Source organism: Chiloscyllium plagiosum, unplaced genomic scaffold, assembly GCF_037043375.1.
Source record: "Chiloscyllium plagiosum isolate Xiang-an unplaced genomic scaffold, Cpla_swu_hap1 HiC_scaffold_8, whole genome shotgun sequence".
NCBI classification, from domain to species: Eukaryota; Metazoa; Chordata; class Chondrichthyes; order Orectolobiformes; family Hemiscylliidae; genus Chiloscyllium; species Chiloscyllium plagiosum.
The window spans coordinates 93,983,942-94,009,273 of NW_028270146.1; the positions used below are offsets into that span (position 1 = coordinate 93,983,942).

At 41.4% G+C, this 25,332-nt stretch overlaps 1 protein-coding gene across 3 annotated transcripts in view; it reads left to right on the forward strand.

Annotated features, from left to right (window-relative positions):
• The window catches only part of bahd1 (bromo adjacent homology domain containing 1), a 70,764-nt gene that overhangs the window by 15,627 nt on the left and 29,805 nt on the right, over window positions 1-25,332 (forward strand). The window contains exons 2-3 of one of the 3 annotated variants that reach the window (XR_015757981.1): window positions 14,877-15,012; window positions 16,825-18,428. Coding sequence is in view for 2 of the 3 variants with exons in the window: in XM_087990113.1 (XP_087846239.1) it covers window positions 14,999-15,012; window positions 16,825-18,428 (1,618 nt within the window). In the remaining variant the exon portion in view is untranslated. Of the gene's footprint in view, window positions 1-14,876; window positions 15,013-16,824; window positions 18,429-25,332 lie in introns of those variants that run through there. The other 2 variants (XM_087990113.1, XM_087990114.1) reach the window with 2 other exon arrangements.

Below are 25,332 nucleotides of genomic sequence, written 5' to 3' on the forward strand. Positions count from 1 at the left end.
AACACGAAAAAAAAAGTTTCTAAAGCATATCTGTGTCAATCTAGTAAGGAAACCGAATGACGAAGGGTCAGGTGGGCTAGAGGCATTAGCAATCTTTTTATCTCTTCTGGGTACTGTTCATTGTTTGGTTAGACGATCTGTCATGCAATTACCTGAACTGCACATGAAAGGCTCAATGTTTTCTGGAATGGATTTTAAATGCAGCATTACCAATTTGAACTGAAACCTTGACACTGCACATGAAGGTGGTTTTGTGGGCTGCTACTGAAATTTGATCAATATCTGTCAAGGTGATTGAGTGTAACATGGTGTCAACAACTGGTGATTGGTGATATTTATTGCTGTCACAATGCTGCCCAATTTCTTCTTGTTTGGAAAGCTTTTCCTGCATTGATACATCCAATTTGGATGACTGACCAGCATAATGCATACAGCTAAAACTTTTTAAGACAGCTTGAAGATGTATTATAAAATGCCATAATGAGTTATACACTTTAGTGTGGGAAATGATTTTGTTTAGATTAGATTTTAGATTAGGTTCCCTACTGCATAGAAATAGGCCCTTCGGCCCAACAAGTCCACATTTATCCTCCGGAGAGCAACCCACCCAGACCTTTTTCCCCCTATATTTACCCCTGATTAATGTATCTAACACTATGGACAATTTAGCATGGCCAATTCACCTAACCTGCACATCTTTGGATTGTGGGAGGAAACCGGAGCACCTGGAGGAAACCCACGCAGACACTGGCAGAATGGGCAAACTCACACATAGTTGCCTGAGGCTGGAATCGAACCTGGGTCTCTGCACTGTGAGGCAGCATTGCTAACCACTGAGCCACAAGAAAAATTTCGTAGTTTCTGTCAAGAAATGGCTTGTTCTGCTGTATTGCTTTTGTCAAATCTGGGACAACCCAAAGTGACTTACAGTTTGACTATGCTTCAGTAGCACTTCACAATGTTAATGTAGGAAGCCCTGGAGCCAATTTATCCATTGAAAGCAGTGGGTTTTTAAAAAAAAAATTTTGTCCTTCAGTAAGAGATAAATATTGGTCAGGGTTTTGTGAAGGGCTACTCTGCTATGCAAGAGGACAGCGCTGAAAATGTGTTGCTGGAACAGCGCAGCAGGTCAGGCAGCATCCAGGGAACAGGAGAATCGACGTTTCGGACATAAGCCCTTCTGATTCCTGAAGAAGGGCTTATGCCCGAAACGTCGATTCTCCTGTTCCCTGGATGCTGCTTGACCTGCTGCGCTGTTCCAGCAACGCATTTTCAGCTCTGATCTCCAGCATCTGCAGACCTCACTTTCTCCTATGCAAGAGGACAATCTGAGTTCCAGCATAGTTTGTCAACCAGCAGATGGCACCTGTAACAGTGGAGCACTCCTTCACCACAGTCAGGATTGAGTTTAAGGTCGAGAATGAGACTCAAACCTTCAGAAAAAACCTAAGTTGTGCCACTGACTTAAAGTCCAATTTTAAATATTAGACATTTTGATCATGTTTTGAAAAGGGGTCAAGGCAATAGGTGATACCTCTGTGTTCCTTGAACAACAAATAGTTGCGTGAAAGTTACATTTTTAGCTCCAGTGTTGCAGTTTCTTGTAGCTGAACAATATAAGCAAGGCATTTAACTCTTCTTTCTGATCTGGAAGTTAATATTTTGAACTGACTGACTTTGAAGTTATGGTTACCAAGATTCCACATGATATTTGAGCAGTTATTTTAAATATGAACTAGGTTTACATTTCATTTCTTAACCATTTTCTAGGAAAGTCAACTGAGGAGCTGAATCTTCCTTAAATGGAAAAAGACTGCAGAAAGCTACAGAACAGCAAGGGGGAGTTGCATTTTTGATAAGGGATAGCATTACAACTGCACTGAGGGAGGATATTCCCAGAAATACATCCAGGGAAGTTATTTGGGTTGAACTGAGAAATAAGAAAGGGATGATCGCCTTATTGGGATTGTATTGCAGACCCCCTAATAGTTAGAGGGAAATTGAGAAACAAATTTGTCAGGCAATCTCAGTTATCTGTAAGAATAATAGGGTGGTTGTGGTAGGAGATTTTAACTTTCCAAACATAGACTGGGACTGCTATAGTGTTATGAGTTTACATGGAGAGGAATTTAAGCGTGTACTACAAAGGGTATGGAGGGATATGGGCCGGCTGTTGGCAGGTGGGACTAGATTGGGTTGGGATATCTGGTCAGCGTGGATGGTTTGGACCAACGGGTCTGTTTCTGTGCTGTACATCTCTTATGACTCTATTTGGGAGTCCTCACCCGTGAATCTTAAGAAAACTAGCGTCCAAGTTCAGTGATTGGGGGAAAGCACATCGAATGTTGGCTTTTATTCTAAAGGGAATGGCGTATAAAAGGAGGGAGGGTTTACTAAAACTATACAAGGCACTAGTTAGACCATAGCTGGCATGTTGTGAAGTGTTTTTGGGCCCTTATCTAAGGGAAAATATACTGGCATTGGAGACAGTCCAGAGAAGGTTCACTCAGCTGATACTGAATTCGGAAGGGCTGTTTTTATGGGGAGAGCTTAAGTAGATTAGGCCTGTGCTTACTGGAATATCAGTAAATGAAAGGTGCCCTTTTTGAATCCTACAAGATCTTTAAGGGACTTGATGCAGAAAAGTGGTTTTCCCTGTGGAGAGTCTAGAACCAGAGGATATGACCTTTGAGCAGAGAGTCACCCTGGTTAGATGGGCTGAATCCAAAACTTCTCCTATGTTTTATAATCTTATGGCTACCTACAAGAACTATCAAAATGATACCCATAGTTAATTAATATAAAACTAAAATGTAAGCCCATGGAGTCAAGGATGCAGATAAAGGCTTCTGTCTATAAATTGGGACAGACAAGTGACCAAACAGAAGATTTAAAAATAAGGAATGTGAAGTGTCAACTTTAACATAGTTAAAAGGGCAACTGATACTCCAATGTCAGATGCCTAGATTCACGTGAGATTTTATACTAAAGTTCCGCATGGCCTTCGGACGAATGTACTACCCAGTGAACAGAAGAGCTCTCTAGTATTGTCGTCAATATTTATCCCTCCACTCTCAAGCTTTGCAATCTGGAGAATGGTTGAACTGTTTAACTGTTAAGTTGACCTGTTCTTTTGATAACTCCATTGCTGTGGAAGCTCCCTGTGAAATTTAGCAGTGGCTGAGAGGTCAACAATTTGAAAATGTTAGCATCCAGATCTGAAACTGATCATTGTTTATGGAACCTTGCTGTGTAATTTAGCTGTTGCACTTCTTGCACTCGAACAATTTACACTCGAAGTATTTGATTGGCTGTGAACTGCTTTAGTATCACCAGATTTTGTGAAAGCATCTTTTGTATAATTGCATGCTCGTTCGTTCTTAGTAGTGTATTTTATTGGGAAAAGGGGTGGGTGTCACACCAAGGAAGGAGTGATGTGGGTGTTAAGTACAGTATTCACTAAATAGAACAGAATCAGCATAGCTTTAGAGGCCTGAGAAAATTGCAGTGATTACTTTCAATTGTCTAGGCTGTGAAGTAATTAAAAAAACTAATTGAGTTTTGTTCAATATGACCTTGATAGAACTATGTTGTGAGTATACGCCAAGTTGTCAGCCCTGTGTACTGCAATGTGGAAACCTGTACTGCATTCTGGTCACTGTTTGAGAATAGAGTACAGCAATAGAAGGGATCATAACTGTGAATAAAGATAGCATCTTCATCTCTACAGTGCTGAATGATGTCTGTTTAAAAAGTAACCTTCTGTAAAATATCAAGAATATATGAAATAGGTTTAGGGCTTCTGTTTAACTCCCAAAATAGATTACTATTAAAATAAGCTACTTTCAATTAAGTGATAAAGCAGATCATTTAAAAATGCAATGAAGCATTGGGGTTTTGGAGGAATGACTCTTCTGGAGCGTATTTATAGCTGCATGCATGGCCTTCAGTTGTTGCTGTAAGTATAGGGAAGATCATGGGGAGGACACAATGATTCAGAATTGGTGATTAAAAGCATTTTGTTTGAAATGGTGTCTTTTTCGGTTGCATGCTCTGCAGAGTATTGGAAGGTTGTGATCAAGTTATACTTCAGAATTTGAGCATGAGCAGCAGTTCAGGGCAGTTGTTTAAGTGGAAGCTTCATTGTGTATTCATTTGAAGTTAAAAGTTCTTGTGAAAAATGCACCTTTTATTTAATACAACTTCAGGATGTTTCAAAGCTCTTTACAGCCAGTAAGGTACTTTTGAAGTAATAACCTCTGTATTGTTAGGAACAGGGCAGCTAATTTGTGTGCAGCAAGCTCCCACACAAAGGAATATGAAGATGACCAGTCAAATTCTTTAAATGATGTTGGTTGAAAGATGAATACTTGGGGGAAACTTGCTTGATTGTCTTCATATCTTACCATGGAATATTTCATTGGAAGGCTGGTGAGGCTCCATTTAATATTGCAATGAGAAAATATCTCCTTCAAGAGACAGCACCTCCAATAGTGCAACATGCCCTCAGTCCTACACTGGAAAATGAATCTAGATTTTATGTTCACTTCTCTGGAATTGGATTGAATCCACAACTTTCTACTTCAAGCATCATCAAATGAGACCAGAGACTTCAAACAAAGCCTATTTCTTTCCATTCATGCTATCACTAAATAAATTAATGGATGAATATCAGTGCTTTGCAGTGAAAGTTGCTGCAAATGTGTAAGTTTTCAAATCTAAATAAGATTTGGTATTTAGTTTGACATGCCCATAATAATGATCCAAAACTGGACAGAAATGAGGATGCAGGGAGGCTTTAAGGTGATTTAGACCAGTTGAATGAGTGGGCAAATACTTAACAGATGTCAGTGAAATGTGGATAAATGTCTTGTCGTTCATTTTGGCGTAAAAATAGAAAGGGAGAGTATTATTTCAGTGATGATAAATTGAGAAGTGTGGATACTGAAAGGGATCTTGGGTGTCTTTTGCTCTTGTTCTATCTGGAAATGCTATATTTCACAGCCACATTCCTTTTCCCACCACCAGTAAATAACCTATGGCAATTTTCACCCATTACCACTACCATTTTATCAGCTGTGTTTCTAATTGTTCATTTTGATGCGTAGAGCCTGTTGTGGGATGAGTGTCTAGGTACTCCAGTCAATGAAATGCAGGCAGGTGCATCAAACAGTCGACCTTCATTGTAAAAAGTTTTGAGTTCAGAAATAGGAATGTTTTAGTGCAGTTATATAGGGCCTTGGTGAAACTGCACCTGGAGTATTGTGTGCAGTTTTGGTATCCCTGCCTAAGAAAGGATATATTGGCATAGAGGCAGCACATTGCAGGTTCATGAGGCTGAGACCGGAGATCACAACACTGTCCGAGGGGGAGAGATTGATTTGACTGGACCTGTATTCAATGAAGTTTAGAAGGATAAGAGGGCATCTGATTGTAATATATAAAATTCTAACAGGACTGAACAAACTAGATGCTGGGAGGATGATTTCCCTGGTTGGGGGAGTGTAGAATCAAGGCCCACAAATCTGGAAACAGGGTAGATCCTTTGTGACTGATTCTTCACTCCAGAGATAGTGGAATTATCTATCTCAAAAGTTAGATAGATAATTGACACTGAATATACTCAAGCAAGAGAGATGCATTTTTAAATTTTAAAGGCATTTAAAAAGCATGGGAAAAAGGTGGGAATATGATATTGAGAAAGGGAATCAGCCATGGTTATTTTTAATGGCAGAGCATACTTGAAGCGTTGAATGGCCTGTTCCTGGATCTATTTTCAATAATGTACAGAACACAATGATTCAGTGTTGGGACATGGATACTTCTGCAGGATATTATGATACAAATGGGCTATAGCTAAATTTTGGACTAGAATTTTTCAGAACCTTTTTGTGTTCTTGTTCCCAATACCCTTTTAATAATGTGTTCTTTCAGATTCGCTTTTTCAAAAGAAAACTGCTTCAACAATTGGAAAGAATTCAAAATCCTTTCGTAAGGAGAGGTTTTCTTTTTGACCATGCAGTCCCAACCTCCAAACACTAGTTCTGTATTTCAGTTTTTGCTGCCTTGCTGTCACTATGCAATGCAAACAATCCCTTCATCTAGTTAGGAACTCCAGTGTTGAAGTTCCACTCTAGAGGCATTTAATTCAGACCAGCAATATTGCTTTGTACTACCACTGCAGGATCACTGCACTGAGGTGCTGCCTTTGGATTGTTAAACTTGTTTTGTCTACCTGCAGGTGAGATTTGAATAGCTGCTGTCATCTGCATGTAATCTTCAATCAAGTTCACAAAACTATTAACTGGTTGTTATCTGCATTGCTGTTTTGGAGAGTGTCTTGCCACTTTTTTTTTTAACATTGGAGTAGTCATTCTCCAAAATTATTTAGTTTATTGTGATGTGCTTTATGACTTCCTGTGGTCATGAAAGAAACATTTACATTTCTTGTATGCTTCCATCGCATGCAGTGGTCAGAGAACTGTTCTTTTCAGTGTGCGAGTATATGAAACTAGTTGAATGAAATTCATAATATTAGATGTTATGATATTATAATAGCCTAATTCTAACCTAACCTAGATTGTTCTTACATGTGAAAAGAGGAAGGCTGATGTGACAGATGATCTGTTATTATACCTTTGTTATGGGATTTGCATTAAGTCAGTGTGTCAGTTCATTGGGCTATATTTTCCAGGCAGTTCCCTGCAGATGATCACTCTGCCCTTTCTTTATGAAAGAAGTTAAAAACCTCAACACCAGGTTATAGTCCAACAGGTTTATTTGAAAGCACTACCTTTCGGAGCTTCATCAGGTGGCTATGGAGTATAAGATGATGAAGGAGCAGCGCTCAGAAAGCTAGCGCTTCCAAATAAGCCTGTTGGACTATAACCTGGTGTTGTGTGATTTTTAACTTGGTGTCCACCCCAGTCCAACACTGGCTCCTCCATTTCATGAAAGAAGGAAGCTCCACATTTGAGAAGATTCTACTTAGGATTCCCTCAGAAATGCAGAACCATAATTGCATTTTGACAGTACTTGTATAGGGTACAACTGTCAGAGGAAAGCAAACTACGCCTTTTTTTTGGTTTTCAACTTCTGTTGGATTTAATGGCCACATTTGTATATGGTCAGGGAATCATAATGGCACAGTCCCTTTCCTTCATTATATTCTGTTGCCTTTGAGTACTACTGAATTCCTTTTAAAATGATTGACTGTCCCCACTTTCACACCCCTGTAGGCGGCGAACTCTAGGTTATTGCCACTCCTATACGTGTAATATATATACACGTGTGCTCATTGTCATGTGTGCATGCACACTGTCCCCATGTCTTTATACCATTAGCTAATAGAAGCCACTTTTGGTTCATAAATCTCAAATAGCTACCATACAAACTCCGGTAAATTCAGAAAGTCTAATAGGTCTGTATTTCAAAAGGCAGGTAATATAAAAATAGGAAAGTTTTTTTCCTAAAATTAGAAAGGCACAATTCAGATCATAGTTGAAACACTATGAGCAGTTATAGTCCCCTTAATTGGTTGTATTGCCAATCCAGGTAATTCCCATTAATATACCTTTGGTTCAGAAAGCAACCATTCACCACAGCTGTTTTCTGTCATTAGCTGAGTTTCTGAATTAGTAGTTTAGCAGTAATACCACTAGGCCATTACTTCCCCTATCAGTTTTTATACTTTAAACTCCAGTGGCTGAGCAGGTCATGCTTACAATGTTTCCTCCCAAAATAAACCTTTCACCCTAGAAATCAGACAAGTGAACCTGCTCTGAATTTAATTAAGGAGACCAGCACTGCACTCAGGACTCCTAATGTGGTTGAACTTGGGCCCTTTACTAGTGAAGAAATACTGCCATAGGTTTATATTTGATTCCCTTTGCAACAAACGTCAACGTTTCATTTATCGTCCTAATTAATTTCTACACCTGCAGACTAAGTTTTGCTATATGTACCGAGACACCCAAATTTTCCCCTCCACACTGAATCATCTCCAGAAAGGCAACCCATTTTATTAGTTTTATGGGGAATTGTTAATGGGGGCGGGGATTGAAGATCAACTTTCAGTTCAAAGAAAGGAACAGTTTCACTACCATGGTGGCAGACCTGAACATCATGCGTGATTTCAGTTAATCAGACAGCTCAGTTCTCACCATATGAAAATGAACGTCCTCCAATTAAGTATTTGTACTCTATATTGCTCCCTATCCTTTTCCATAGGTAACCTAAACCTTCCGATTCAACGATCATTGTTCCCTAAACTTCCCCATATTGACACTTGATCAATTTGGCAAATCCCTGCCCAGAACCCAGAGTCAGGTAGGAGAAAGTGAGGACTGCAAATGCTGGAATACCAGAGTTGAAAAATGTGGTGCTGGAAAAACACAGCAGGCCAGGCATTCCTGAAGAAGGGCTTATGCCCAAAACGTCGATTCTCCTGCTCCTTGGATGCTGCCTGGCCTGCTATGTTTTTCCAGCACCACATTTTTCAACTCCAGAACCCAGAGTCAGCAAAGCTTACTGCTTTGACTTTGGAAACATCAAGACAATACTCCTGAACATATCTCAAGAACTCTTCCCCTTCTTTGTTTTTTCAAAACATTATGCACACAGTGCTGCGGTCATCATTGATTATCTATGCAGGCATTATTCATTTCTGTGCATTGCCAATTTTGGTTATTAACTGCAGAGATTCAAGACTTGGCCCATATCCTAACTTGCACCACGTCCTGTTCATCTGTCACCCTTGTGCCTGCTGACATGCATTGGGACCATTTGTTGAAATCATCAATGGCCCTGTCACCTAATTGTCTCTAAACTTTTAACTTCTTGAGCACCCCTGATTTTCTTGCGCCATTGACAATTGTGCCTTTTGTTTGTCTTGATCCAAAGCTCTAGAATTATCTTGTTAAACCTCTTCACATCTTTCTTCTCTTGTCTTTCTTTAAGATTTCCTTAAAACTTAGCTCTTTGACCAAGCCTTTTAGTTTGACTGTCCCCCTGTCCTAATATCTCCCTAAACCGTTCAGTATTGAATGTTGTTAATACTGTTGTGGTGCTAATGGAGATGTTTTGCTACTGCACTGTAAATTCAAGTTATTGTTCATCTTGACTCTGATTTTGAAAAAGAGGTGGTGAAAGCTGCTGTTCTCTTGTGAACCACCCTGATTTGAGCAACAATGAAGCATAGATGCAATGAAGGTTTAGTGTTGTGCTCTATTGCTGTCTTCCCCTGTGCTCCAAGTAAGAATCTGGATCTCTGGAGAACCTCATTGTGTAAACCTTATTGCTGGATTTGCATATTGACAATTTAATTTGGTCATTGTCAAGTTCTGAATACAGCTAATTGGTTTTCTGATTCAGTTTTGGATAAATAAAAATGACTGCTACAGAATGTGGCACTGCTGTTCAGCTGTCTGATTTATTCAGGATAAGAGTTAATTGAGACATTTGCTTAGTGGTACAGCATTATTTATTTAATCAGCAAGATAAAGGTTACTTGTGAGACTTAATGCAATTGCTGTTTCAACAGGTAATATGTATTTCCTGTATAACTATAGAGTTTATGGTGTCAATAATGATGTGGGTTGACAATTTACGAATACAAGATGACACTATTTAGCTCAGCTTCTGTACTGGTGGTTATGCTTCATACAAACTACCTTTTTGTCTCACCTCCTTGAGCGCATTGCTTTCTTCTTCAAAAGCTTGTCTACTTTACCTCACTTCCTTCTTTTGGGAGTGAATTCCCTATTCTTCTCATTGATCTCTGGATAAATTTAACTTTAATTTTGTGTTTGTATAACTAACTAAATTTTAATTATTGCTTTTTATTTGGCTTTCATCTGCCATCTTTGTGGCCATCTTTTCAAAACCTTTTACTGTCATCAAGATCTCAGCCCTCGGCTTTTGTAGGAGGAAAAAAATCCTAGCCTGTGAAATAATTCTTGGTATAACTGCTGGATTCTGCTATCTTTCTAAGATCATTTTTATATCCTCTTCAGTACCTTTACATCATCATTAAGTATAGAAAGGGAACTGTTTGCACTGTTCAAGTAGTTTCTAACTAGTCTGCTATACAAGTTGAACATGACTTAGTCTTACTCAGTTCTATCCTTCTAGAAATGAACACAGTTATTTTCTTATCTTTGTTCATTCTTTTTAGTCAACTTGTTTCACTACTTTTTATGATCTGTGTATTTATATTGCTGATCCCTTTGTTCCTTTAATCCATGCAGACATGTTTCTTTTCAGAGAAATATTCTTGCTCTTTCGCTTTTTATTCTTGGTAAAATGTGTGCTATATTCAAATACTTTGGCTTTTTGTAATGTTGAGAGATATAAATTGAAGGCAGAATTTGGGATGAACTTCTTTACTCTGTGTTTGGAATGTAATATTTCTAGATAGAGTAATTCAAGGAAATTGCAAGGATGTATTTAAGAGTAAGCTAGATTAACGTTTGTTCATTGACTGTCATTTGCAGATGAGGATGACTCTCCCTCAGGCTGAGTTTTTCGGTGGCTGTACGGACAGATGTGGCTTCTGGAGGCTCTTTACCCTTGGGGCAGAATGTGGTCATGGGAAGAGGTGGATGGGGTGTTGTTGTGGCAATGTGCTTGTTATGCTGTTTTCGTCTGGCTTCTGCTTTTTCCTGACATCAAGTCTTGAGGTGCTCTATGCCTTACCAAGTGGTAGTCCTCCATTTTGGACGTGTCTTGGCCAGTGATTCCCAGTTGTCTGTGGGGATGCTGCACTTCACCAGTGAGGCCTTAAGGGTATCACTGAAGCACTTACCTGCCATTTTGGAACTTGGAGTAGAGCACTTAATTGGAGAGTTGCACGTCAGTCATGTGCATTATGTGCCTAGCCTATCACAGCCGATCAAGGGTAATCAGTGCCTTGATGTTGGCCTGGTTTTGATGTGTCTTTCTTCTCAGCAAATTTGCAGGATCTTGTGTATGCAGGTTGTTGGTACTGTTATCGGTGCCTTGAGGTATCTGCCACAGACATTCCACATATCAGAGCCGTAAAGGAGGCTATGAATCACTACAGCTCTGTCAACCATGAGTTTGGTGTCGGATCTGATGTTGTTGTTTTTGGACACCTTTACCCTAAGGCAGCCAAAGTCTGCGCTAGCACACTGGAGGTGGTAATAAATCTCTTCAGCAATAGTTGCTTTGGCTAACAGGACACACTCGAGGTATTGGAAGTGGTCAATGTTCTGATTTCTCCCCGTGGACCTTGATGATCAGGAATTCATTCCACAATACCAGGCCAGATTGGTGGAGGACCTTCATGTTGTGGATGCTCATTGTGAGACCCAGGCTGTCATTTGCCTCTGTAAAGGTGCTGACGATGGTCTGGAGTACATCTGAGATTACACATATGCAAACATCATCTGCATTCTGCAGCTCAATGACGCAGACACTGATTGGGTGACATTTTGGTTTTGATTTGAAGACCATGTAGGTTGAATAATTTCTTGCTGGTTTTGTAAGTTATCTCCACTCTATTGTGGAGCTTGTCAGTGGTGAGGTGAGGCATTGCAGCGAGGTAGGTAGAGAAGTGTTGGATGATGACATCGCCTGAACAGGGAATGGGTCAGTGGTGGAGCCATTTGTCGTTACCATTACTTTCATGTTGTTAGATGGTGATAAACTTCATGGTGCACCCAAAGCAGAGAGGGATGCTGCAAAATGCTCTTAAATTAACATGTGAAAGTAAAACACATGGGATTGGGGGCAGTGTACAGTGGAAACTCGATTATCCGAATGAGGTGGGCGGGCACTATTTCGTTCGGATAATCGATTATTTGGAAAATTGATTTAATGCCTTTCCTCTGGGGCTCGGAGTTTTAAAGTCTGCTCTCTGTTCAGGAGACTAGCAGCACCACACAGTGTGTGAGACACTACCTCCAGTCCAACCTCTCCCCTTGCCACCTAGCATAAAGCATGTGAGCCCCTGCCCCCAACACAGCCCCTCACCCCCTATCTGGGGCACCCGGACTGCACACCAACAACAAGACTGCTGCTACCTTTTGTGGTGTAAGTCTCCGAAAAGCACACAGACACAGCCACACATATAACTTTTTACTGCAAATTTTTGACAGGTTCCACGTTTGCCTTGTACAGGGCAATGTTGGAGAGATTATCTGGGGATTGGAGGGTTTAGGGTACACCCCTGTGTAGAACTCCAGGAAAAGTGTGGATAGAGGACGGGAGGTCAGTCATTTGGAGATGGTGCCTGTTTAATCACTAACAAAAGACGCGATCACTGTTGGAAGCATGTCTTTGATGTAATTTTTCTATCGGGACCTCGAGATCTCCTCCTTCAGATAATCTGATTTTCGGATAAATGGTATTTGGATAATCGAGGTTCCCCTGTATTTATATGGATAGAGCACTGGTTGGTAAAGTAAAGTAGGAATAAACTGGTCATTTTCCCAGTGTTAGCAGTGACTAGGATACTACAGGACGTCTTTGATTCACAATGTTGCTGATTTAGATGAGGGAACTAAATTAAATATCTCTAAATCTGCGTAGAAGGAACTTTGAGCAGAGATGCTTCAGTGTGATTTGGTCAAGTTGAGTGAGTGGGCAAATGCTTGGCAGATGAAGTATTATGTGGATAACTCAGGGTATCCACTTTAGTAGCAAAGGCAGGAAGGCAGAATTTTATCTGAATTGTGATTTGAGTTTGCAAAGTGGGAGGTGCATCAAGACCTGGGTGTCCTTGGACACCACTCATTTGAAAGTAAGTATGCTGGTGCAGCAGTCAGTGAAGAAGATAAATGGTACGTTGATCTTCATTACAAGAGGATTCAAGTATTGCAGCAAGGATGTTTTTCTGCAATTATTCAGGGCCTTGGAATATTGTGGGTAGTTTTGCTCTCCTTATCCCTTGCTAGGGAGAGAATGCAATAAACGTTTACCAGACTGCTTTCCCAGTAATTAGAACTAATGTAGGAAGAGAAACTGAATCGGTTAGAACTTTATTCACTGGAGTTTAGAAGAATGAGGGGCGATCTCATAGAAACCTGTAAATTTGACTAGTCCAGGGTAAACATTGGTTGGCACCTGAAGAGAATTTGAAGAGCGATAAAAGGGTAGGAGAGTGGGGCTTGATGAATGGATCTTGCAGTGAGTTTGCACAAACTGATTTGTAAGATGCCCTTGTATGCCACTATTCTATCACATCACTCACTTCCTGTGATGTGATACTGACTAAATAAGCTGTGTGATGATGCTTTTATGATGTTTTTCAGAGTTAAATATTAGCATGGACAGCTGGGAGAACTCTCTTGCTCTTTCTCCAGGATATTTAAATTTTTGTCTGAAAGATTCTGGATTCTTTGACTGAAGCCTTTGGAGTGGAACTTGAACAGTCTGAATTAATTGAGAGTATTGATTTATTTCCTTGTTTTTTAGAACTTTGTTATTCTACTTAGATTATTTGCAGATTGGAGAGTATTTTTATGTGAACTTTTTCCTGTTATGGAACTCGGAATTTCACAAGATCTGAAACTGTATAGATCATCAAAATCAGACTGTTGGCCTGCTGAGATGTGCATTTTGTCACCATACAATTCTGAACTATCTCAGACTTGGTGAAACCAGCAGCAAACAAGGCCTTTAAAAACACTGATTATCTCTCTACTGGATCAGAGATGTTAGTAGAATAAGTGAATGGAAAAAATTATAGTGAATGGATTTCATTGCAGCCAAATGTGAAGCCTTTTATATTGGGCTTAAAAAGGACAGATCAAAATTGTTTTCATACGGTCAAAAATGAGAAACCTGGGGACCAGATACATGGATAATCTAAAATGTCGTCAAGTGAAGTGAATGATCAAAAAGGTTAATTGAATGCTGGTCTCCTTTATCTCGGGAATTCAAGGGGAGGGGATAAAACTAAGTTTTAGCTATACTGGATAGATCTTTGGGTTACACTTTCAATGTTGAGTGTAATTTTATTTTCCAGCCCCTGGGACATATTAATATAAAAACTGAGGATTTTTAAAACCTATAAGTATTAAGGCTTGTGAGGCAAATGTGAGTTTGTGGCATTAAGATCATTTGGTGGTCTCTTCATTTGGTGGAGAAAGTGAGGTCTGCAGATGCTGGAGATCAGAGCTGAAAATGTGTTGCTGGAGAAGCGCAGCAGGTCAGGCAGCATCCAGGGAACAGGCGAATCGACGTTTCGGGCATGAGCCCTTCTTCAAGCCCTGTTCCCTGGATGCTGCCTGACCTGCTGCGCTTCTCCAGCAACACATTTTCAGCTCTTCATTTGGTGGAACAGGCTTGAGTGACAAAATGGCCTACTCTTGATTGTACGGTGTTGCAGGATTTCCCAAATTGATAGCAGCAATGGAGGATTTTGGTTTTGTGAAGAGTCTAATGAAATTGTGATTTGATAGAAGAAAGAAGGTTCACAGATAAAATTAATCATGTTCAAAATCATGAAGGTTTTTTATAGACTGCATGAGATAAACTTTGCAGTAACAGAACCACAGTTTTGATTTTTGTTAATCTGGCATTGTTCGACATCTGCCTGCTCCTTGCTGCTTTTACCCCCAAATTCTGTCCGAGCAAATGAAATTGCTTCTAAATATTGCATAGATTTTCCAGTGGTTTTCTTGCAATCTGACTGTGATAAGCAAGTCACAGTCAATTACATTCAGTCTGTATACATTTTGTTCATAAAGCACATCCATCCTCTGCATGCAGACCTTACCAGTTCCCAGGTTGGTTTGCATGTGACATGTAAACCCCTCAGCTGGTGACTGCGCCAAGAATTAAAACTGTTCCAAGAACTGACAACAAGCCAGATGCATAATTTTAAAGTATTTTCTAATCAACCTGTACAGATATTATTATACATCTCTGGAGCAGGTGGGACTTGAATCCAGGTTCTCCTGGCTCGATACCACTGCACTATACCCCAAGAGGCCTATTAAAGGTAGAACGCAATACAGCTCATGATCAGTCGATGTGTCAATGCAGGTATTTAATAACGTCTCACAGCACTTCAGTGTATTTCCTTTCTACAAAGCATATCCAAATCTTTGCTGTTTTCTACCAATATGTTTGTAATGACTCCAGTTGATTTCTAATTGTTTTCATTGCTTATGTCTGCTTAAAAGTTCACCTGTGGCTATGGGAAGAACCTATTGAGTGTTGTGGTGGTTTGTTGGACCTCACTATATATTATTTTAAATAAATCCTAGAAGTGTCTAGTTTAGCTTAATATTTCTCAAGAGAAAGATTCTGCAGGTCTGCCTTTGGTACCGTGAAGTTAAAGCTTGCTCTTGTTTTCCCTTCCCTCCCTGCTCACTACCACCACCAGAGAGTGATATGATTTTGGTTTTCTTATTGCTTTCTAATGGAGTCTTTCTGGCCCATTGCAAGCTTAATTGCTCGATAGCTTAGCATAAAATTGACCATGAAGCTCGTGGATTGTCATAAAACTCCTGTCCCATGTAGTAATAGACTTTAAGGAAAGAACCCTGTCACCCTTACATGGTCTGAAGTATGTGACTTCAGTCCCATAGTTGTTCTGATTTACTCTTGACTGCCCTCTTAGACTGAACTAGCCATTCAGTTCAATTAAATCATTGCAACATGCCGATAGTAAGGAGGAATAAATGCAACCATTATCGGTAATACCTATATCCAGAAAATGACTTTAATAAAAAAATTGAATCACCTTCTTCAGTTTAAGTACTATAGGGATTGTGACAGTGTGTTGAGTTTAAGAAGATTCGGGAAGGTGTGTGTAAATTTTTCTAAGAGTAATTATTTTTAATAGGTCACATTTTCATGTTCCATCAGAATATATCCTGCAGTCAACTGCTCCTGACTGCTTTAATGAGGTTTAGATCTCCTGTGGCTTTCCTGATGCTCAGAACTTTGCACATTCTGGTAATGGCAGGAGGAAAGTTGCTTTTGATCAAGGTTGTGGAGGCAAACCTGATTGCGTTATCTTCTCATGATGTATGGTAAAAACACTGTGCAGGGAAACAGTATTTTATCGAATCGCTACAGTTTGGAAACAGGCAATTGGGCCCAACAAGTCCACACCGACCCTCCGAAGACTGTCCCACCCAGACCCATTCCCCTACCTTTATTACTCTACATTGCCCCTTACACAGTCCTGAACAATTTAGCATGGCCATTTCACCTACACATCTCTGGATTGTGGGAGGAAACCGGAGGACCTAGAGGAAATCTACGCAGACACTGGGAGAATGTTCAAACTCCACACAGACAGTCACCCGAGGCTGGAATCAAAACTGGGTCCCTGGTGCTGTGAGGCAGCAGTGCTAACCACTGAGTCACAGTGCCGCCTTAGATCATTTTGAGGGCAATGGTTCAGGTGGGGTAGTGTGTGATGTATTTCACAGGCAATAATAGGCATGAGGTGTTGTTGATGCTCTCCATTGCTGGTAGCTGCACTTGACTTTATGAACATTATTTGAGTATATTTTAAAAAAGCAACTCATCGTTACCAGTGACAGCCATGAGGGAGCCATTTTAAGAATTCATTAGCCTGATTCCCTCTTTACTTGGGAGAATGCCTGGCCTAATCATTTGAACTCCAATAATGGAGCAAATACTTTTAGGGGAAGGGATGCAAACCTTAGAATTGTGTGAGAAGGCCATCGCATTGAATTCTTGGTGGAACGTCATAAATTTGGGGAAATAACACAACCTATCTATTTTGCATTGCTGTTGTTTGGGATGGTGCTATATTTGATTTTTAAAAATGCGTCTTGTCAAGTGAGTAAAGCTTCCATTTTGCTTTTGTTTTTACAGGTGCAATTATGAAATGTCCTGCCTCTTGATATCGTATGACATGAACTGCACTGATTGTAACATAACCAGGTTAAACAGCACAACTATGGGTAAGATGATGCTGGGACACAATGGTGTCAGAGGCAGCAGGGACTATGAAGAAAGAGTGGCTGATGCTGAGAGCAAACAGGAGTACCATCCCAAGCACCGCAAGATGTACCCGCTCCGGAAGCGCATGCATGTGCAGCCAGGCAATTACTCTTCCCCAGGGGTTGTTCAGCAGCTAGAAGAAACACCAGTTGATGGGGTGAGCTCTGCACAGGCTATTGTTGAGCAATGGGATTATCAGGGCGACCAGGACCCACTTCAAGGGGAGACACTCCAGGCAGAGAGGAATGAAGACACTGGCAAAGAGAATGCCAAGATGGATTCTGTGGCCTCACATACTGCTGAGTCACGCCCACGAAGGCTGGCCAGTCTGAATGCTGAGGCAGTTAACAATCTGCTGCTGGAGCGCGAAGACTGCCCGTCATCCAATAGACGGTGCCGAAAAGGTCCCAGTTGTGGCATGGAATGCACTGAAAACCGGGGAGACTGTAGGACTGGCTACCCGGCGAAAAGACGGATAGGTAGTTCAAGTGGTTCATTCGATGGTGATGTTTTCACCTGTGCAGGGAGTGAGCCAACACCTGCCATGGGTGATTGGGAGAGTGGGCTTGCTGAGCTATCAGGCAAGAAGCGCATGGCCAGTCTCAACGCTGCTGCATTCCTCAAGTTGAGCAACACCAGGGATGTTTCAGCTGGGCGGCGCAGCCGTACAGATGGAGAGAACAAACCAGGCAAGGTAATGGGTGGGACACGACCAACCTGCTCGCACCCGCTGGCTGGGCGCCGCTGTCCGCGAGCCAAAAGGAAGGACTTCAGGAGTGATACTGCAGCCAAACTTGGCCCTGGCACTGACTCAGGGGATAGTGAAGGACAGCACAAAGAGGAGTCAGCCAACGTAGGGCAGCATTCTATATTGCCTGTTAATGCAGATGTTCCCTACCCTTATGTGGACAAGACCAATGGATATTTCCATCGGTTATCAATGCTTATGGGAAGCCAAGCCATGATTCGGCCCAAGTACCAGGCTCTGGAGGAGAACAGTGCTTCTGGTGCTGAATTTACACAGCCAGTGGCTCCATTTCAATCGCACACTTCATTAACATTGGACAACTTTGCATCTGATCCGGACCACTATGAATTTCTGCCTCCTGAAGTCTGCCTTGATTCTCCAGTGGATGACCTCTATCTACACTACGATCGAAGTGACCTGGTGCCCATTGGCTGCAGCTCTACACATGGCTGTCCCATGTGCTCAGCTGCTTTCTCCTGCTGCACGCCACCTGATGATGAAGGAAACCTGCTCATTTCGCAGAGTGCTTCGCCGTCGGGTATGCTGTATTCGCATGCTCCTTGTGTGGCCAGCCTTTGCGTGGGGAATACAACAACTGTGCACTGTGTGGGCATGAATGGCTATGATCTTTGCAGAGTGCTCCATCCATCCTTAAATAGGGATGTGGTCAGGCGGACTTCAATTTCTGACCAGACAAGTTGTCTCCACGAGCTGGGGGCAAAAGCAGGTAAGTGGGTAAGAATGTAGATAAGACTAGCCTTCAATAATGACTGAGTTTAATATAAGGCACACTAAAACTAGGGCCCTAAACATGAGAGAGTTTATGGATAAAACAGTATAAAATTGAGAGGCTACATGGCCAGTGAATAGTGAGAACTTAAAAACTTGTTATCCAATGAGTAATGGAGGAGAATTGTCTGGGTATGTTCAAGGGGAAGCTAGGTAAGAACTGTAAAACAGTTTGAGCATGAGATCATTGGATCTGTTGTGTTACTACTGACACTCTGCAAGAACAACTCCTGCCAGTCCCAGTGTGTCCCATCATTTCTCTGTGGCCCTATGTGCAATTAATAAAATTTAAATTACGCCATTCCTTTTTTGAAAGTCATAATTTAATCTACGTAGTGCACATTTGGCTGTCTGCTTTAGATCCTAATAACGTGCTCCATGTTTAAAAGAGAACTTCCCTGATGTTTTAAGCTGTTGCTGGATTTTTTTGTGGGTGTGGTCATGAGGATGAGAAGGTGAGGAAGTTTGAGCGAAGTCTAAGTACTGCTATTGGCTGGTTGATCTGAGTGGCCTGTTTCTGTACTGCAAGTTTTATTTAATTCTGGAGAAGCATCTTGTACAGTGGCGTCCTCAGAGTCTGGGATTGGAAGGAAACCATAAAGGTATAGTGGTGGAGTATCACTTCATGTGCTCAGTTCCCTGCTACAAGCAAGCATCCTGTACCAGGGAGAAGGGGTAACTTAATGAAATGTGGAAAAGAACATATTTTGTGCAACTATAGTTCATTAGGCTGACAGGGTGATGGAAATATTTGTTTGAATTGTTCACTGCTTAAAGCAGTAGTAGTCATTACATGGGACCTTTTAGTCATTTTTCCTGCTTCTGCCCCACTCTGGCCTCCTGTCCATTCCTTGGAACAAGACTTAAGGAAGCAGCAAGCGTGAGGGAGAAGGCGAGTGGGCAATAAGTAGACAGAATGAATAATTTACTAGAACACTTTAGCTGTATGATTGCTGTACTGCTACAGTTAATCCTGAATTTAATCCCTGTTTTACGTGTCAAAAGAGCATTTCAAAGAAATAACTCTCAATGAATCTGTAAGTATCTTAAATTCTGCTGGCAGCTGATTCAAAAAATTTTCTAATATCACATTGGTCCCCTCAATTATTTTAGTGAGCATCACCGTGTTAAAGAAAAGATTTGTATATGTCGCACCTTTGGCAACCTATTATCAGAAGATGCTTTATGGTCAAATGCTTTTGAATTATAGTCACTGTTGTGATTATAAGGAATATGGCAGCCAATATATGCACAGCAACTCCTACAAGTAGCAATGTGATAAATAACATAATAACCTGTTTAAATGATGGCTCATTCAGTGCTTATTGTTGGCTGGGACACTGGGGTGAAACTTAGTTTTATATAGACTGCTGTTAATCAACTTGAACCATGATATCTTGGGTAAGTGGGATCTCAATTTTATACCTCATCTGAAAGGCAGTACCTCTGTCAGTTCAGGACTTCATGAGCTTTGCAACAGCATGTTAAACTAGATTTTGTGCTCTGCCTCTGGGGTGGGGCTCAAACACAATATTTGGACTCTTGGTAAAAGCCACTGAGTCATAGCTGGTATAAAATACCGATTGTCTGTAAAACTAGGGCAATACTAATTGTGTTATACATGTCTGCAGTTAATTTATTTTGACCATTGGTTTCAAAATTATTTGGAGTACAATGCTAATATATTGCATAATATATTGTAATAGATTATGGAAGTTTATGGTAATGGATCAGTGTATATGATTAGCACTAAATGACTTGGAAATAAATCTATGAAAATGTGAAGTAAGGTTCTACATGTATTCTGACAGCATCCACCTCCATCTCTCCACCAGCCCTCACTCGTGCTTTAGGTTGCCTTTCTGTCACTGAGATGAGCCTCCATTTCCTCAGCTGCTTTGAAGACTAAATGCATTGTATTTGTGTTTCCATTATCCTCTCAATCAATGATTTCTCAAGGTCCTAACCACTGTCTTGAACTGAACCTGACAATTAGTCATTCTTCATCCCTGTACTCACTCACATGGTATTGGCACTCGGTCAACTAATGCATTGAATTTTAAAATTGTCATGCTGGTGTTCAGACCACTTCGCGATATTGTTCCTCCCTATCTGTAGCCTCTTCCAGTCCTACAAACCGCAAAGAAATCTGCATTAGCCAACTATTACCTGTGCTGTGGAATTCCCTTCCTAATCGTGCCTGTCTTTCTGCCATTTCTGCTTTTAAGATCTTGTTCTAAGACAACTATGATCAAACTTTGTGATCTGTCCTTATATTTCCTTCAGTTCATTGTCAATTTTTCTGTGACCAAGCATCCCATATTAAAGGCACTATATAATTGCTAATTGTGTTATCAGCCTCAACTTGAAAATTACTGAGAAAAATAATTTTGTATCCCTTTTGAGATTTTCATGCTCAACAATTGATGTTTGGTTGAAAGTCCAAGGACTGCATGGTGGTAACTAATATTTTTGAGTAAAATTACAGGAACTGAGTGTCCTCTAATGATATGTTGTACTTAGCTGCACATATTACTGTTTTTAACTTGATCTGATTTATATGTTACTGAAGTATTACCAATATTGTTTGTGGGCAATAAAAGCGGAGGTCATCTTTTGAAGCCGTAGCTGGTTTTAACCATGTTGAGGAATGAAAAGGGTATATATTGCAATTTGCTGCTGTGACTTTGCAGCACTTCTGAGGACTAAAGGTACACCAGTACAGCAAGTTAGCAGGGAGGATACTCTTGGGTCACACTTTCACATTGGATATGACTCATTATGCTTTGTTGTTCCTGCTTTGTATGTTTCCATCCCTGTTTCTCTCCCTTTGTTTAAATCGGCTAACCAAATTAGGCAAAGTATGTGAACTATTGAAGAAAGGTCTTAATTTACTCATAAGCTTAATTGAGGCAACAGATGAGCAGCCATTCACGGTGAGTGTAATGGATACCCATTGATCTAATATTCTAAACACACTGCTTGGCTGGATTTACCCCCGATCAAGGAGGTAATCCCCAGCTATATTACTAGCAGGCATTGCATAACACCTGAGAAACACTAACATAAATGTTTTATTTTAAATTGCAGCATGAATTTACTTCTAAGATTTCCTTACATTTTTTTTTTCCTGTTCAGTTGTGTGGACATCTGTTTTTGGCTGGTCTATGTTAATTGCCCATCTACAGTTATTTTTGAAGATTATGGTGAGTTTCCTTCTTGAATCACTTCAGTCTACAAGCTATAGGCTGACCCACCGTGCTGTTGGGATGGAATTCCAGGATTTGACCCAGTGACAATCAAGAAGCAGTAATATATTTCCAAGTAAAGATAGTGAGTGACTTCATGGTTTAGGAAGGTGCTGTCTCAGGATCTTTGAATTTCCACATGCATCTTCTAGATAGTACACACTGCTGCTACTGAACATTGGTGGTGGAGGGAGAGGATGCTTGTGAATGTAGTGCTAATCAAGCAGGTTGCTTTGTAGTGGATGGTGTGAAACTTCTTGACTGTTGGAGCTGCAACCATCCAAGCAAGTGAGGAGTATTCCATCATACTCCTGACTTGTGCCTTTTGTAGATTGTGGGCAGACTTTGGGCAGTCAGGAGGTGACTTTGCAGTATTGCTATCCTCTGACCTGCTATTGTGGACTCTATGTTTATGTGGCAAGTCCAGTGAGCTTCTGGTCAATGTAAACACCCAGGAAGTTAATAATGGGGGATTTGGTGATAGTAACACCATTGAATGTTGAGGGTTGATTGTCATTGCCTGTCATTTGTATGGTGTGAATGTTACTTGCTGCTCTTCAGCCCAAGGCATGGGCATTGTCTGAACTTTCTGCATTCAAGCATGGACTGTTTCAGTATCTAAAGAATCGTGCATGTTACTGAACTTTGAGCAATCATCAGAAAACCTTTTGATGGAGGGAAGGTCATTTGAAGCAGCTGAAAATGATTGGACGTAGGATACAACCCTGAGGAACTCCTGCGCTGATGTCCTGGAGCTTAGATGACTGTCCTCCCCCGTATGTTTGACCATCCTCCTATGTGCCAAGTACAAGGGCAAACAGCAGAATGTTTGCTCCCTATTTCCACTGATTCCTGTTTTGCTAGGACTCCTTGATGTCGTACCCGGTTGAATGTGGCCTGCATGTCAAGATCTGTCATTCTCACCTCCTCTGGAATTCACTGCTTTTGACCCTGTTTGAACCAAGGTTATTATGAGGTCAGGAGTTGAGTGGCCCCAGCAGGACCCAAGGTATTGCTGTGCAGGTGCTGCTTGATGGTCCTGTTGATGAGCTGAAAATGTGTTGCTGGAAAAGCGCAGCAGGTCAGGCAGCATCCAGGGAACAGGAGAATCGACGTTTCGGGCATAAGCCCTTCTTCAGGAAGTCCTGTTGATGAAACCTTCCATCAGATCACTTATAATTGAGAGTAGACCGATGGGGCAGTCATTGGTCGGTAATTCATTGGATTTGTTCAGCTTCTTGTGTATACGGCATACCTGGGCAATTTTCCATATTGTTGGGAAAATGCCAGTGTTGTAGCTATACTGTAACAGGGTGGGGGAGCAGGTTAGGGGAGCAGCAAGTTCTGGAGCATAAGTCTGCAATACTATTGCTGGAATATATCTGAGCCCTTTGCGTTTGCAGTATCCAATGCCCCCAGTCATTGATCATGTGGAGTGAATTGAATTAAAGATTGGTGTCTGTGATGCTGGGGACTACTAGAGGAGGCAGAAATGGATCATCCACTTGACACTGCTGCAAATGCTTCAGCCTTGCCTTTTGTGCTAGTGTATTAAGATGCTCCACTGTTTTAGGATGACTATATTTGTGGAGTCGCCTCCTCCAACCAGTTGTTTAATTGTCCACCACTATTCACGACCGAATATGGCAGGACTATAGAGCTTGGATCTGATCCATTTTTGGCATTACTTGGCTGTATCACTTACTGCTTATGCTAATTGGCATGCAAGTAGTCCTGTATGGTAGCTTGACTAGTTTAACATCTCATCTTTGGTTTGTCTGGTGCTGCACTTGCACTCTCTATTGAATCAGGTTTGATCCCCTAGCTTGATGGGGAAGTGGTTGAATGGGAGAAATGTCAGGCAATGTAGTTTTGTGTTGAAGTTCAAATCTACTGCTGTGATTGCCTTAGTGCCTCTTGGATGCCCAGTGTTGAGTTGCTAGATCTGTTTGAAGTCTGACTCATTTAACACCGTGATAGCGCCACTGAACACAATGGAAGGTATTCTCAATGTGAAGGCATGCCTTTGGCTCCGCAAGGACTGTGCAACGGTCACTCTTACTGACAATGTCGTGGAAAGATGCTTCTACAGCTGGCGGATTGGTAAAGATGAGGTAAAGTATGTTTTTTCCCTCGTTGGTTCCCTCAACACCTGCAGACTCAGTCTAGTGGCTATATCCTTTTGTGATGGAGCTGGTTGGGTCAGAGTGCTGCTGTCAAGAGACTTTTGATGGTAGATGTTGAAATCCCCCTCACAGTATGCTTTGCACCCTTCTTCCCAGCCTCCGTGCTTCCTCCAAGTATAGCTCAACATGGAAGAGTATTGATTCATTAGGAGAAAGTGACAACTGCAGATGCTGGAGATCAGAGCTGAAAATGTGTTGCTGGAAAAGCACAGCAGGTCAGGCAGCATCCAAGGAGCAGGAGAATCGACGTTTCGGGCATGAGCCGAAGAAGGGCTTCTGCCCGAAACGTCGAATCTCCTGCTCCTTGGATGCTGCCTGACCACCTGCGCTTTTTAAGCAACACATTTTCAGTACTGATTCATTAGCCCAGGGAGGGCATTATGTGATGATCAGCAGAAAGTTTCATTGCCCATGTTTAACCTGAAGCCGTGAGACTTCATGGGGTCCAGTGTCAAAGTTGATGACTCCAAGAGCAATTCTCTTCTGACTGTTCCAATGGGACAGGACATATCCAGGGATGGCAAAGGTGGTGTCTGAGATATTGTTAAGTCTGATTCTGAGAGCGTGACTGTGTCAGACTGTTGCTTCACTAGTCTGAGAAAGCTGTCCCAGTTTTGGCAGGGTTGACAGGACTGTATTTGCTGTTGTCGTTTCTGGTGTCTAGGTTGATGTCAGGTGATCTGTCCAGTTTTGTTGAGACTTCATAGCAATTGATACAACGCTATGGCCAGTTAGGCCATTTCAGAGGGCAGTGAGAGTCAACCACATTGCTGTGGGTCTAGAGTCGTATGTTGGCCAGACCAGTTGAGGATGGAAGATTCCTTCCCGAAAGGACATGGTGGCTCAGTGGTTAGCACTGCTGCCTCCCAGCACCAAGGACCCAGTTTCGATTCCAGCCTCGGGTGACTGTCTATCTGTGTGGAGTTTGCACATTCTCCCTGTGTCTGCGTGGGTTTCCTCCCACAATCCAAAGATGTGCAGGTTAGGTGAATTGGCCATACTAAATTGTCCATAGTTTTCAAGGATGTGTAGGTTATGTGCACTAGTCAAGGGTAAATGTAGAGTAATAGGGTAGGGAAATGGTTCTGGGTGGGTTACTCTTCAGAGTGTCGGTGTGGACTTGTTGGGCCAAATATCCTGTTTTCTCACTATAGGGATTCTATTACAGTAGTGAGCCAAATAGCCTGTTCCGATCGACAGTCGGTTTTGTGGTCATCACTAGATTCTTAATTCCGATTTTTAAAAAAAATTGAATTCCAGTTCCATTATCTGCTGTGGTAGGATTCAAACCTGGGTCCACTGAACATTATTGGCTGAGTTTCTGGATTAATAGAAAATACTACAAGGCCATTGCTCTCTGCTTTTTATTTCTGCCTAACTGGGTTAGAGGTCTATATACACCTCAGCA